We start from the raw sequence: 15,476 nt of genomic DNA, 5'->3' as shown, positions 1-15,476 counted from the left end.
TAAAAAAATAAATCCCACATATTTCAAACATCCAAAAATTCCCCAACGTAAAAAGATGCACGCATATGAATTTAATAAAAGCTCTTAACCATGATTTCTCTAATTTTTACACATTTTTTTGCAAAAAATAACAATTTTGGAAAAAAACATGCACAATTTAAAAAAAATATGCACAATTTTATCCCCACAATAACCACGTAGGATCGTCAGGAAGTTCACGCTTATTATATGTCCCATTGTTTTGGAAATTTTGTTTCCAAAACAAATTTCCAAACAATGACCCTCCGTCCCAGTTCGTTAACCAGGTCAGTTGTTTAAAACGAGGATGGTTTTATCATTAGGGCGATAAACCATACGGAAACATTTAAAAAGATTTCGGATTACGGATTTAAATTTAAAAATTTAAATCTCGCGCCACCCTCACGATGTGGGGCGCGACCCTTTTTTTCGCGCTTTTAGTGGCGCCTTCTCGCGGCGGCGCCGGCGATGTGGACGCGTATCTCGCCGCGATTGAAAAAGAGGCCCAAACTTTACTGGAAAAGGGAGCCTTTGCGCAGGACATAGTTTTAACTCAGAAAGACACCGGTTACGTCCGCACTGAGGGCGCTAAAGCAGGAAGTTTGGTTTTTAAGAGGAAATCGGGGGATGAAGGGAAGGCCGTCGTGGGTTTGAAGGGAGAGGAAGATCACCTCCCAAAAACGGAGGATAAGAGGACTTTCGTAGTTTTAAGGCAGACTTTTGATAACCCGAAAAATTATTGGGTCATGTACGCCTATGTGAGGTGAGTATGACGGCAAGTTTTAAATTTTTGAATTTTTTTCGCGGAAAATTTGAAATTGTTGTATGGTGTTATTTTGATGATAATAATTTTAAAACTCGGGCCACAAGATAAGTTTGCAGGAAAAAAACAATTTTATTTCGAATAATCGGAGCGAATTATGAAAAATTCGATGAGGTTCTGAGGCCTTTTTTTGATAAAATTTTCTATTGTTTTGTGCTGTTAAAAAATCTAAAATTCCAAAATTAATTACCAAGTTTCAATTTAAATGTGAATTTCGATTTTGTTGAATTTAATCCAGTTTTAAAATTATTTTAGAGACGCCCCTTCCGACTCGAAGGACGCCGTCGATGTCGCGGGGAGCAAGAAATTCGTCGAATTCGACACGTGGGACCATCGTGGTCATTATGGCAACGAGGCCATCACATTCGGCCACACGACCTGTCATTCCAGCCCGTTCGTACCGTGCCGAGTGGACGATGCGGATAACAATGTTTTCGAAGAGGCAAAAACCGTCGAGACGGATGAGGCCGATTATCCCGACGATTTCTTGGCCGCACCGCCACCAGCATTGCCTAAATTCCAGGCGGTAACTACTTCAGGTTTGAATAAAATTGCGGAAAAAATCGGTATTTTTAACGTGAGACTAATCGTCAAAATCGTCAGATTCTAACACTTTTTGAAGTAGGAGATCTCGAGTTTAAGAAACCCTCAGAGAAATTGGTACTTATCAAAACTGGGTTATCTAAATTTTTAAAACTCACCGCATTCCATTAATCAACTTTCGGACCACTAATTTTTCGTTCAGAATTTAAAAATAAATTCCCGGAGGGCGAGAAATGATTCAAAATGTGTTCATTTTGGCGAGTTTGGTAATGAGTATTATGTTAAATTTTATTCACGTGCCCCGCCAAAATTGTTCATAGGATTCAATGTGGCAGCAAATTACGATTTATTCGCCGACTTGGACGATGACGCTTTGCAAGCCATGTTCTTCGGGAAGACCATTCGCGCTACGGCGATTGGAGAATCCATCCTGGAAGCGGCAAAACCCACGTTGCATGCCCTGTTCAAGAAACTTGCTCCCGCCGTTGATCCCATGGTCGGGGCGGAGGTGGCTATAGCGGCGGCAACGGGTAAACAAAATTACGCTCATGTGCATTTTTTTATAATGTACAAAAAATTGTGTTCTTTTTCAAATTTTGAAGAAACGCGTTTTTTCATAATATTCGTAAATTTCATCCTTATGATTGTATGAAATTTATAAAATGATTTTAAGAATGTAAATATTTTATTTCGATATTTTTCAGTAATCTTAGAAAATTTCACTTAAATAATTTTGCTTGCAAAATAATTTTATAAATCGTTATTCTTCACGAGGTCACGTAATTTTTCACCGAATACATATATTGCTATAAAACAACTGGAGACACTATGTTAGAAATATTTTTTCTTCTAAAAACGGTCTACTTTTCCTTCGTAATCTTCTTAAAATGAACAGAGTTACAGAGTTTACAGTTTTGCAGAGAGCGTTTTTAGAGTTTACAGAGTTCCAACAATCCTCATGAATTTCGTAAATTTCTCAATTTTTTCCATCCCTTTCATTTTTTTAAATTCAATTTTAAGCCCCCATCAACGTTCCCGTCGTAAAAAAATCTGCATGAATTGCGAGTCATCAAATCGTGACTAAAATTTTCAAAAATTCAATCGTTCGCCGCTGTACAAAAATCTGCACTAATTACGAGTCTTTAATTCTTGAACCTTTAGATTCTCTAAAATTGTCAAAAATTCAATGTTTTAGCCGCCGTCGACGTTCCCGCCGCCGTCGTCAAGGCGAAAGCTATTTCCACCACGATATCCCAAGTAGCACAAGAATTCCTCAAGCAACTTGGTGTCCTCGGCCTCCTCTCGGACCCACTCATCGCCGCCAATAAAACCCTCACCCCCGACGTGGGCCGCATTCTGGGCACCCTTATCCTCAAAGGCCTCCTCAACATTAAGCCCAATCTGAACGGGGGCGAGGTGAAACTCGTCCATCCAAATCCCGCCCTTTCCGTGGACAATGACGTCATCACCCAGCTCGTCGGCGGGGGCGCGGGACCCCTTTCGACCGCAATTCAGCTCCAAGGAAGTGAGGCTGTCGCGCTTCAAAACCTGTTTCAAAAAACGACCGGTTTGGGTGACATTTTTGACGAGAGTGCCGTTTCCGACATTGCGGCCGCCTTGATTCCCGTTTTGACCGGGGCGGTAAAAACGTTACCGGCGTTACCGACGTTGCCCGTGTTAAACAGCGTTCTCCCGCTGAATAATGTACTAGCGTTGAATAGCGTGAAGGACGAGGTGACCAATACGATCAGCGGGGTGGGAGATACGGCAAAAACGGCGGGAGTCAAAATTGCCACGAGTGCAACGATGGGGGAGAAAGTGGCGGCGGCGAAGGATGCGATGAACGGGATGATGGGGATGCTAGGAAAATCCTTGGGGACCGTGGTTTCTGGAGAGTTGAAGGGTGTAACGGGAGGGTTGGGGAATTTGACGGGTAATTTTTAAAATTTTTACAAAATTCTGGTAATGTTTTAAAAATGCTGTCGTAAAATTTGAGAACACATTTTAAACAATGATAAACATGCGGAAAGATTACGACAAATTTGTATTTTTTTTAGAAAGTTTACTTGTTTAAAGCTTCAGTAAAGTACTAAATTTTTTTATACTGCGTGCAATTAAAATGATGTCACAAGTTTCATTGATTGAAGAATGCAAAAAATGTAAGTTAATGTAATTAAAACGTGATTTCATTGTATGAATTGCTACAACAAATTGGGAGATCTATAGGAAATATGCTCAGTTTTGCTCATAGTTCCTCTAAATTTGAGGAAATTTTAGGGAATTTAACTTTATGCAAATCTAATCCTGAATCATTATCTTCCCGCCTTAATTTATAATTGCCTCAAATTTTACAGGTAACATTTTACACGGGGAAGCAGTTGCTGGTTTAACCGATAAATTGGGTGGATTAACGGGAGGCCTAGGACTCTTGGGGGGTGGGGGACAGGGTCTGCTCGGTGCAGTCTCAGGGGGTGGATTGCTAAGTAAATTCAAATTAAACTTAAAATTAAAATTTCAATTTAAACATACTAACAATGTGTCTCATTTATCCCCAGGCGGGAGTGGCGCTTTAAGCGGGCTCCTAGGCGGTTTGGGCCTCGGTAAATCTAAAGTTAGCGGCGCGGCGAGTACCGCTTTTTCTTCCGCGAAAGGAGGCATGTCTGCCGCTGGCGGGGCGGCTTCTAGCGCTATGGGAATGTTCGGTTCCATGATGGGTGGCGGTGGCAGTAGCGGTGGCGGTACCGGGAGATCCATGGATGCTGCGGGACCCGCGAAACCCAAAAAATTTGGATTCTTTCGACGATCTGGTAATTAATTATATTTATGAAAGGGCAAGATTTTACATTTCATCATTTTACCCCAAAAAAGCTAAGCTTAGCGGAAAAAGCAGACTAATTAAACTTTTGGTCCTCTGTAATTCTTACCATGAAATTTTCTCCAACTAAAGGGCGTCAAATTTAATTTTTTTCTCTTTTTGTAGTGGAAAACGTCAACTACGGTTTAAATAGCGACGATGGGAAACGTTCCGTACGAAGTAAGCTTGCTCAATTTACATGTGTCAACTAACTTTTGTAAACGCATGCGTCAGTTGGTAACAAAATTTGTAACAAAATTTGTTGTCGAACAATAACTGCTTTAAACCTTTAAAATTTAAATGTCTCGTAAATCGCGATTACCAAACTACCATTGTCGTCAGAACTGCGGTGACAATTTTGTTACCAACTTATGTATCTTGAGTGTACTACTCTGTGCAGAGGTGGTGGATGACATCATGATTCTGGATCTAGGTGACGGCAACATGGGACCTTTCGGTACTTAAATACAATAAAAAACCATTCCTCAGCCCTGGTTCTTTTGTTACCCGCGATAAAACAATTTTGCGCAAAATTTTCGAAACTTGTCGGTATTCCAAATTTACGAAAACGCTCAATTTTTCACCAAAAATTTTACTCGTTCAAACGAAAATGATCAAAAAATTAGCAGTCACACATGCAATTTTGGGCATTTTTAGATTTCTAGCTCGATTTTTCGAAGATCTCTTATCTTTTATATGAATGTGTGGCTATTAAAATTTCCTAGGTAACAAAAAAGCTGGGCCCCACTCTCATTTTAAGCACATATTTATCCAATTTGTACCCAATTTAGGCCCGAATTCGGCCCCTCTCCTCAACCGAAAACGTCGCGACCTTGAACCTTATCCTGGTTATGACGAAGCCGAAAACGAATTCCGATTCGATAACGATCCCGACGTTCATTTCCATCGACGCAGCGATTACCACGATAACGACGAAGTAGAACACGCCGATTTTCGGCGGGAATACTCTGATCCTGAACCCATCGAAGAACAACAACACCCCGATTTTCGGCGGGAGTTCGGTAACCAAGAACCTATCGAAGCACAATCCGAAATTGACCTGCAACGACGTCAAGATCCTCCCCCGCCAGATGCTCCTCCCCCAGAGGGTGCACCTCCCCTTGAGGGTGGACCTCCCCCGGCGGACGGTGCCCCTCCTCCTCCCGCCGACTCAGGTGCTTCTCTTGGAAGTGGTGAGAATCCCAATGTTTTGGGGAATGCGCTTGGCGGACTTGTAGCGGGAATTGGAAATGCTGCCTCGTCCATATCAGACAGTCCACATTCGGGAGAAAACACGGGTGTTCTGGCAAACTTGGGAAATGGTTTGACACAAACGTTAGGCGGAGTTAGTGGAACATTAGCGGGAGCTGGGCACGGTGTTGGACACGTGGTAAGGGTGGCACGTTTTTTATTACTAATCTCATAAACTCGGATTACTAACACTAAACTAATCTCAGATTAGTGTGAGTAAATTCATTCCGAATCGTTGAATTCTTAAGGCGAAATAATCTATCATAGGCTTTAATCCCACTTTACCCTTATTAAGTATCTTTAAATTTCCGAAATATTTCTGATAAGTTTCTATTTAAACAGGTTGACGGACTTCAAGAAGGCGTCGGCAACTTGGTTACCGGTCTGGGCGTCGGGCTGAGTGACGGTTTAGGTCAAATTGTAGATGGCGACCTGGTTGGCGGGGTGGGTTCCGTATTGGGCGGGACAGTGGCAGGTGTGGGCGGAGCGTTGACCGGAATTGGGGGCGGTTTGTTCAATTTGGGGACTTCTGTGGGATCCGGACTTCTTAGTACGGGGCAAGGATTAGGTATGTAATATATTTTTTTAATGTTCCAATTTCGAGGGAGTTTCAAAAAAGTTTGGTTTTTAAAAAGGAAACACTTTGGCGGGAACGTTGGGATCTTTAGGATCTGGACTTTTTGGTAAGGAAACTATTACCAATTTGTGTTTCAAATTCAAAAAAGGGCTCCTTCTCAGGTACACTTGGTCGCAAGAAAAAGCGGGATTTGGAATCAACTCTAAGATCTCGACGAATGGAGGAGGATCAAAATTTTGCGAAATTCTTTGACGGTAATAAATCCAAAGCTAAATTGATTAACGATTCAGCCAAAATTGGTGGAAAAAATCCCGCCTACAAAATGCGGGGATTTTCATAATTTCATAATTCAAATTGAGCGCTTATTTCTACAATAAACTGCAAGAATGGGATAAAGCAAGCTCTAGCGTCAAATAATTTGAATTTGGATTGAATTCCCGGTTGATGTGTTTTTTTGGTCTACAATCAGAATTAGAGTAAAAATGAGTATTTCAAAAAGTTTCTAATGAGTCTGAAATTTCCCAAAAAAAGGGCGTTTTTTTAAGTAATTTTTTTTAAAAAGGCATGATTAAACTATTTTTTGCGTCCTTTAGACATCGACGATGGTGCAAATTTGGTCAGAATTACGATCAACGCCCGACAAGCGGAGGAGGAACCACAAAATAACATCCCTTCCATGTTTGACCAACTTTTTGGCCATGTGCGTTCAAGAAAACGCCGCGTTCCGGACGATGAACCTACCACGACTGCAGAACCGGAAACCACGACGGAACTAAATGTAGATAAAGGTCAGATATTTGCCGCTGAATGTGACATCATATTATTTTGTTTTTCGTGTTCCTGGGCTAGGTTCTACATTTTTTAAATGTTTCATGTTATCCAATTTTACTTTTAATGTTGGCCGCCCTATCAAGTTTTAGTATTTGGCCTTTAAATTTGCCGCCATATCAAGTTTAATTAAATTCTTTTTTTAATTTTTTTTGCATTTTTGATTTCTATATTTTTTGATTTTCCATCTTATCCAGTTTTATTTTTATTTTTTGAATTTGCCGCCCTATCAAGTTTTCGTTTTATTTTAATTTTTTTAGTTACCGCTTTCCTGAGCTTTATATTTTTTCGAGTTTCCAAGTTTTATTTTGATGCTTAAAGTTGTCGCCCTATCAATTTAAAATTTTGTAATCACCGTTTTAGTTTTACTGTATTGCTTTTTTTGTGTTTCACCTTATCAAGTTTCTTTTTTATTTTTAAATTTTTTATTTCCCACCTCGACTTAAATATGATTTTTGTTTCGCTTTTAGCCGCCGACGACGTCGTGGCAGCTTTGTACAGAAAGACGACTGAGAAACCAGGGGCGACAACTACACCCGCCCCGGTCGCAACTGTGCAAGTTGTAACCACACATGGAGGTTATAAGGGCGGCCTGCATGGAGGGCTCCTGGGTGCAGTGGGTAAGAGAAAAAAATTTAAAAATGTAAATTTCCCCGCAATTTTTTTTAAAAATGATGCTTGGAGTTTTCTCTTGAAGAAATGAAATTCTAATCATTTATCGTACTAAATTTGTCGAAAAATTTGAAAATTTTTTGTCCAACTAATATCAATTTTCTGAATTTTCCTAGTAATTCTTCTAACTTTAAAACAATAGTTTGACTTTTCGCGCGATTCCTGAAATGTCGTGCAGCAAAATAATTGAATGTTTTCTAACGATAATTGAATCATTTTGCTAATGATTATCGAAAAATCTACATTTCTCAAACTTAAAAAAATAGTTTTCCTTGAATTATTTCATCGATTCATGGAATTTCGAAGCAAAAATTAAAATCTTATCCTTTTTGAAATAGTCAAATTTTTCAGAAAATCTATTTATGACTTTTTTTATTGACAAACAACTTTACTTCTAATTTTTCCAATAATTTCTCCAACTTAAAACAAATTGGTTTTAATTCCTGGATTACAAAAGAATCCAGTAAGAACTGAGATTCCTATCGTTTGTGGGGTTAAAAAAATCTACAAATCGTTTGCTAACAAACGAATTTGCCTACTTCCTGTTTAATTTCTAGACATTTATCTATCTTTTTCTGAACGTAATTGATTTGTAACATAAAATTTTAGTTCAAACTTTCCACAAAACCCTTAACTTTTTTCTTCTTAAGGCGGGCTTCTTGGTCGTCGTCGACGTCGTCGATCTCCTGATGATGATGACGCAGCAACAACTCCCGGTCCTGACGCTGCCACCACCCCAGCGCCACCTGGCGCAGCCACCACCACCCCAAAACCAGGAAAGGATGAAGAATCAGAGGAATCTGAAGAAGACGAGAAGAAACCCGCCGAGAAAAAACCCGAAGAAAAGAAAACCGATGAAAAGAAGGGCGAAAAAGAGAAAAAGAAGAAAAAGGATAAGAAGAAGAAGAAAAAGAAGAATAAGAAGAAGGAAAGTGAAGGTGACTCAAGCGAAGCAGCCCCGGCGGCGCCCAAAAAACCGGCTGCCCCAATAACCTTACTCGGCGGTTTGGGCGGTCTGTTAGGGCGCAGGAGGAGAAATGCGATGCCTGAGGATAAAGGTGATTTTTTAAAAAGTATGTTAATTTTTAATTTGGCGTCTTTTACGTTAAATTTGAAATTATACATTTTTCGGATCTTTTTTTTATTTTGTGCCCTCTAGTTTTTTCCCTATTTTAAAAAATTCGGTAACCTCTATTTTTCCCACTTTGTAATAACTTGGCAGGTCTATTTTTTCCGGGTTTTCCTATTTTTTAAATTTAGATCCGTTTAGTTTTTTCATAATTTTAAAATTTAGCGTCCTCTTGTTTTCCATAATTTTAAACTTTTGTGAAATGTAATTTTTTCCTAATTGTGCAAATTTAGGGTCTCAATTTTTTTTCGTAATTTTATGAACTAATTTGGAATTAAGAATTTATTTAAAATTTAGAATTTATTTAGAATTTTTAGAATTTATATTTTTGATTTACGTAATTTTTCACAATCTATTTACTTCAATATTTCTTGTCTCAATTTTTTTTTGTTCGTAATTTTAAGAATTTGTTTAAAATTTGGAATTTATTTCGAATTTTTATAATTTATTTTTTTGATTTTCCCAATTTCTTAAATCAATTTATACCCCCAAATTTTTTTTCTTATTCGTATTTTTCCCTAAGATGATGACGTCACCACCACCGAAAAACCAGCGTCCGGAGTTGCAGAAAAAGTCGGTGCCAAAACTCCACTAGGGCCTGAAATCTCTGTTTCTGGCGTCCCTACCAAAAAAGTTGGTGGGCTTCTTGGCGGACTTGGTAAAATTTAAAAGTTCAATTTTACTTTCTAAATCCGTTACCGACTTTCAATTTCAAATTTTTTTTAGGCGGGCTTCTCGGTCGTCGTAAGAAGAGATCATACTATTTGTCTCAATCCGAAGAAGAACTCGAGGCACAGCTTGAAAAAGAATTTGCGCGCGAAGAGCGCCAAGATGCCGCACCCGCAGATGCACCACCGGCAGATGGCGCGGCACCAGCCCCGGCCGGTCCAGGCGGTTTACTGGGTGGATTAGGCCTTGGAGGCGGTGGTGGCGGTTTATTAGGCGGATTGGGCCTGGGCGGCGGTGGTGGGGGTTTGTTAGGCGGTTTGGGCAGTATTGGAGGAGGTATTTAAATTTAATTAATAAATATTTAGTTAAGTATTTAGTTTCTTATTCTGATAAGCTTAATTAATTGCGCGATTGGATGTTCGAATTTTTCGTCTCACCTTACCCCCATGTTCAGTTTATTTGATTTCAAATTTCTAAAACCACAATAATTTTACGATTTTTACGAAACATAGGATAGCGACTTGATGCGCGGCATAGTATCCCTGATTAAATGTCTTTTAATGCAAATTTCTAAAATGGCATCAGTTTCATGAATTTTGAGTTAAATGCAAGTTTTCATACTTTAGTGCAAAATTAATTTTTCACACGACAGAACTATCGATTTGAAAAAAATGCAATTTATTTTCAATAAATTCCCTCAAAAAATAAATACATATTTTTTTGCAAATCATATTTTTAAGTTTTTACGAAAGATAATTTTTGTCAAATCATAAATACACAAGTTTTTTTTAATTGTTGCATTTGAGCGTCGGTTACGGTAAATATTTAATATTTAAATATACAATTACATTTAGACTTCTTAGGTAACGAGCTCCTTTGTGATAATAAACTTGGTTGTAATTCAGTGAATTCCGTAACTTTGTAAATTAACGTAAGATTCTGAAGGATATATTTCCTAAAAAATAAATTCGCTAATTATTTTCAAATCGATAGTTTTGTATTGGCAAAAATTTACTTTCCCTTCAAGTGTCACTTTGTCTTAAAATTTGTAAAATGGAAGGAATTTTTAGAAATTTTGAATTAAAAATTGGCATGAAAAACTCAAACTTCCAACGATGCATTATATAACCCTCCATCCAGGAGAATGTTGAATTAATCCGTTACATTTAACAGGCTTACTTAGCGGGCTGGGTACGGGCGGCGGTAAGATTTAAATTTACCTGACTTTTAATACATAGCTAAATTTACTCGCATATAACCAATTTTTAAAAAATCTGCAGGTATACTAGGCTCACTCGGGTAAAATAAATAATAACAATTCAAGGCAAATTCGCGCCTAATTTTGTAAACTTTCTTCCTCAAAAGTGCCGGCGATATACTTTCCAATGGCGGGCTAGCCGCCGGTCTCGGCGGGGTGACTGGTGCAGCTGGTAAAAATAGAATATTTCTTTTCATAATAGAGAGATTGCGCAAATGTATTTTTGTGAGCTTGTAGGTGGATCACCAATTTACAATCAAAATTACAATCACAACTTGTGATTATAATGTTTTGTGGTTGTAATTTTGATTGTATATGGATCACCTAAATATAAAACTTTTAGGTACAATCGAAATCACAAAAAATATAAAAGCCTCGTAAGCTGTAATTTTTTAGGCGGGCTTTTATATTTTTTGTGATTTCGATTGTAGCTAAAAGTTTTATATTTAGGTGATCCGTATACAATCAAAATTACAATCACAAAAAAATACCCATTCGCAACCTCTCTAATACCTCATTTTCCTGTCCAAACAAAATACTTTCAAATTTTTTAAGGCGGGCTTTTATCCGGCCTGACCGGCGGCGCTATCGGCGGACAACCGGACGACGGCAGTTTCTCCTCAATGGCTAAGGACGCCGCCGCCATCGCAATAACGGACAAACTCATGGGGGAAAATAATACCGGTCCGACACAAATCGGGTCCACCATAGCGGAAGGGATTGGCGGGAAATTGGACTCCGTTCTCCCCACGGGGGGATTAATGGGGTCATTCTTAGGCAAAATTGGGCGCGGCATGGACGCCACGGTGGGTGCCGCGGGAAAATCAGCGTTTGGAAATATAGGGCGGGAAACCCTTAAGGGTGCCGTGAAGGGCGTAATGAACACGGGAATTGGTGGGATGTGGAGAAGGAAACGACGCCAAGCGCCCGGGGTCAAGGTCACGTCGAAAAGTAATGTTGACCTTTTCACGACCTTGGGATGGGTCGGGTTGGAGGGAAAAGACGACCCGCCCGGGGCAGGGGCCGCCTTTATTGGGTTCGGCCCGTGTAAAAAGATGGCGCCCGGGGAGGCTGGGAAACTTAGCGGATTGGATGGGGACGCCGTCGTGACCTTTTTTCTGACCTTGTTGAGAGTTCAGTGTCTGGAAAGTAAGGTGAAAGAGGTGAAGGAATTGTTGACCAAGAAGTACTTGATCGTTGGGGCTGATAAGTATTTCACGGTACCGGAGGACCTAGCAGTTTTGTAAGTTGGGCGGGAAATGTTTTTTTAATTAGGCAAAATGTCCAAATTACTCAAAATTCTAAGTTGTTTTTAAATAAATGAATTCACAAGTCCTCAGCATTTTGGCTAAGTCTGACGGGAAATCTATTTTTAAATCAATCAAACTTCAAATTTTTGTTTCTAAAACTGAGTAACTTTAGAACTTTTTTTATAATTTGACAAATGTTACATATTATGTACCAAATTGCAATGTTATTAGTTGAATTTACAATTCAGACTTTCTGAAAGAATCCTAACAAAATTACTTAAATTGAAAAGTTATTAAACTCTTACATACTTAATTCATTTTTTATTCAAATTCTGAAAATTGAAACCTTTGAAAATTGAAGTACAAATTTTTCCCCAAAATCTAAAAAAATCCTAAACCAATTAGAAAATTAATAGTTCTGTTTGAAAATGATGGTTTAAAATTCGCGCGACTAGTTTATAACCTTAACAGGTCTCTAATTTCATTAAGTTGATTCTCATTTTACCCCATCCAGGAAAAACCGCAAACTCACCCTGGAAGAATCCACCCTACTCTCCCGCGCTCTACAACTTGCCTCCTTCTCGCAGGTAATAGTCGCCCAATTAAAACCCGACGCGCCTCCCGCCGACCTTAAAGAAGTCGTCGCGCTCACCTTAAACAACTCTAACCCCACAATCGTCACCATGATGCGTTTCGGACTTCGGCACTTGACTCAAGCCAAGAGTTTAGCAGGGCCCCATTTAATCAAATTGAGCAGGAATATGGTCAAAGCGCTAAAATCTGCGCTCACCAAGGTCACCCAGGATTATATGGTCGCCTCTTTCTCGACGAAATATACTCCCGCCGAAAAACAAGCCGCGTTCGAAAACGTGTTCCATTTGGCGGGACTTATCCACTTTTATATCAATGGGCTCACCCCGATTCAAAATGGACAGGATGTACTCACAACGTATGACGCATTCTTGAAGTCGAACGACAAGGAAATTTATAAAAGAACGTTGCTCTATTGTGCCTTCGATTCGTAGATTATGCAAATTTGTAAATTATTTAAGTATGCAAATTTTAAATTATTTAAATATGCAAATTTTAAATTATTCACATTTTTATAACATTTTAATTATTTATTTCGTCTCATTAAAAAAATAATATGTAACGCATGCGCAAAAAGAAGGTGAGAAAAAAAGAATCATTGATCTAGAATTGGAAAATTTTTTTCGCTCCAGACAAAAAATTAAAGTGCAAAAAGATACTTTTTACACAAGGAGGACAAATCCACGATTTTTGAAATAAATTTTAAATTTTAAATTTGAATGATTAAAAAAAATATATTTTCAAATTAAAATTTATATAATTTATTTAATAAGCAGAAGAATGATTTAGAAACAAAGTCAAAAACCAAAAAATTGCCAAAAATCCCTAATTTTGAAGACTACTTTCAGAAATATTCGCTCGACAGCTACTTTATCATAATTTTTTATCACAATTTAATCGAAAAGAGAGAACTCTCTTTTCTGGGTCATTTCCTGGTGAAAGTTTTCATTTGTTTTGCATCTTTATTTTGCATGTTTACAATAACAATTATCCCCAAACAATTAACTTTAATTGCTCATTTATATCCACCTAACTAAACAACCTTGCTTCTTCTCCCCTCCCCCAAAAATGTCGCGATTTTTCCTCCTTACCATATTTTCCCTTGCCATCGCATCCCCCAGAAATATAAATTCCCACCCATCCACCTCCAAACACCACTCCTCCAACGAAGAATCATTTCCCGCCGGCGGGTCCACCGAAAAAGAAGCCGAAACTGCCGAAGTTTCCGACCCAACACCCTCCCCAAATAACGACTTGTTCGTATCCGATTTAAAACAATATGTTGCCGCCGTTCCAATCCTGTCTTTTGAAGGGGACGCCATCCTGCTCCAGTTTGTCGACCCGCTAAATCACAAAACCACGTATCGCCACCTCGACCCGATGGACGCCATTGCGGAAGCCGTGTACGAAACGAAGCGGAACGATGGCGGGGTTGACGTCATAATTTTGACGGGGGATGAGGATAACATTCCCGCGCCGAAAGGGGATAAGAATAAGAGGACGTATGTCGTCCTGAGGAGGGCGGTACAGATAGATCCGCACGTTTATTTCGTGGCGTATTTATATATCACGTGAGTATGGAGGTTTTTTAGATTTGAATTAAAAATTTCAATCTGGGGAACAATGAACAGAAATAATACTTGGGATAATTTCAGAGGAAATTTCAGGTTTATTTAGTACCAAATTGTAACTTTCTTTTAGTAATTTTGGGAAATTTTGATACATTTTTGCACATTTTGGAGAATTTTGTCAAATTTTGACAAATTTTTACGCCAAATGTCGATAAATAAATAAATTTTACAGTTTTTTCCAGATATTTTGAGATGCTCCGTACAATTTCAGAGGAAATTTCAGATTTATTTATTACGAAATTGTTCTTTGTTCTTAGTAATTTCGACAAATTTTGGCAAATTTTGACAAATTATGACAAATTCTGACAAATTCTGACAAATTTTGGCAAAATTTTTACGCCAAATGTCGATAAATAAATAAATTTTGAAATGTTTATAGTTTTTTCCAGATATTTTGAGATGCTTCGTACAATTTTCAACTATGTAAACTGTACAAGTTTACAAATTTAACCGCTTACATATTTACTTCCATCTCTTTAGCTTTGTAAACTATGCAATAGGCAATTCACGCAATTCTTTGTAAATTCGTGGATTAAAAAATAATAATTTTACAGACTTCTACAAAATAGAAAACGCCCTTGATTTGAATAAGTTTTTAAAATTTGGGAACTAATTTCCCTTACAAATATTTCTAAAAATTTGTAAAAGTTTACAGAATTTATGTTTACAAAGTTACTAAGGCCTGCGTAAATTTCATTACTTTCAAAATGACTTATACAAAAATATAAATTTTACAATTGCAGAAAATTTTTGATCTTTCTACCACATTAATTTTTTCTACAGGGAAGCCGGAGACAGTTCTGCGGGAATTCATAATCTTGGCGGGCGCAAAGTATTTTTAGAATGGGACTTTTGGGATCATCGAGAAGCCATCGACATGCGCGCGAAATCGCTCGAAAATTCGTTCCGTTGCGGAAACTTGATTTTTATTCCGTGCGCGTCCAACGAAACGATGGATTACCCTTTAGCGACACAAAAGCCAGTTCAGAGTGATAACGGCGGGAGGGTTTTGGACTTGGGATTTCCCGCGGCAAATCCTAAAGTTCAGGAGAGATATCATGTGGTCGATGGGTGCGTACATTATTTTATAAATAATTTGGTAACCAAATTTTCTACCGAGTGGTAACGATTTTTTACCACATTTTAAATCGAATGTCAAAAATTTAAATTTGAAAAATTATTATTTTTGTTACCGTTCAATATCGTGTTAATAATTTTCGAATTTTATGCATAATTTGGTAACAAATTTCATACCGAATGATTTTTTACTAAGTTGTGACCATGCACGAAATTCAAATTAGAAAAAACGTAACCTTAAATCTCCAGAAACTTACCAGGGCCAATTATTTAATTTTGCGTAATTTAAATCATTACCAACCTGG

General features: G+C 38.2%; 1 protein-coding gene across 1 annotated transcript; it reads left to right on the top strand.

The window, feature by feature from the left end:
- Positions 1–425: 425 nt before the first annotated feature.
- LOC110849354 lies at positions 426–13,130 on the top strand. The gene is made up of 22 exons (XM_022096758.2): positions 426–781; positions 1,097–1,380; positions 1,705–1,914; positions 2,580–3,317; positions 3,739–3,867; positions 3,940–4,191; positions 4,365–4,418; positions 4,639–4,695; positions 5,030–5,628; positions 5,832–6,057; positions 6,125–6,172; positions 6,228–6,320; positions 6,660–6,854; positions 7,365–7,514; positions 8,217–8,624; positions 9,219–9,353; positions 9,422–9,700; positions 10,538–10,567; positions 10,645–10,663; positions 10,730–10,794; positions 11,178–11,865; positions 12,387–13,130. Exons 1-22 carry the CDS (start codon positions 426–428, stop codon positions 12,895–12,897), a joined length of 5,526 nt encoding a protein of 1,841 aa, XP_021952450.2. The 3' UTR covers positions 12,898–13,130.
- Positions 13,131–15,476: the final 2,346 nt, after the last annotated feature.

Source organism: Folsomia candida, unplaced genomic scaffold, assembly GCF_002217175.1.
Source record: "Folsomia candida strain VU population unplaced genomic scaffold, ASM221717v1 Fcan01_Sc004, whole genome shotgun sequence".
NCBI lineage: Eukaryota > Metazoa > Arthropoda > Collembola > Entomobryomorpha > Isotomidae > Folsomia > Folsomia candida.
Note: the sequence above shows the minus strand (reverse complement) of the source record. Positions and strands in the feature narration are given on the sequence as shown.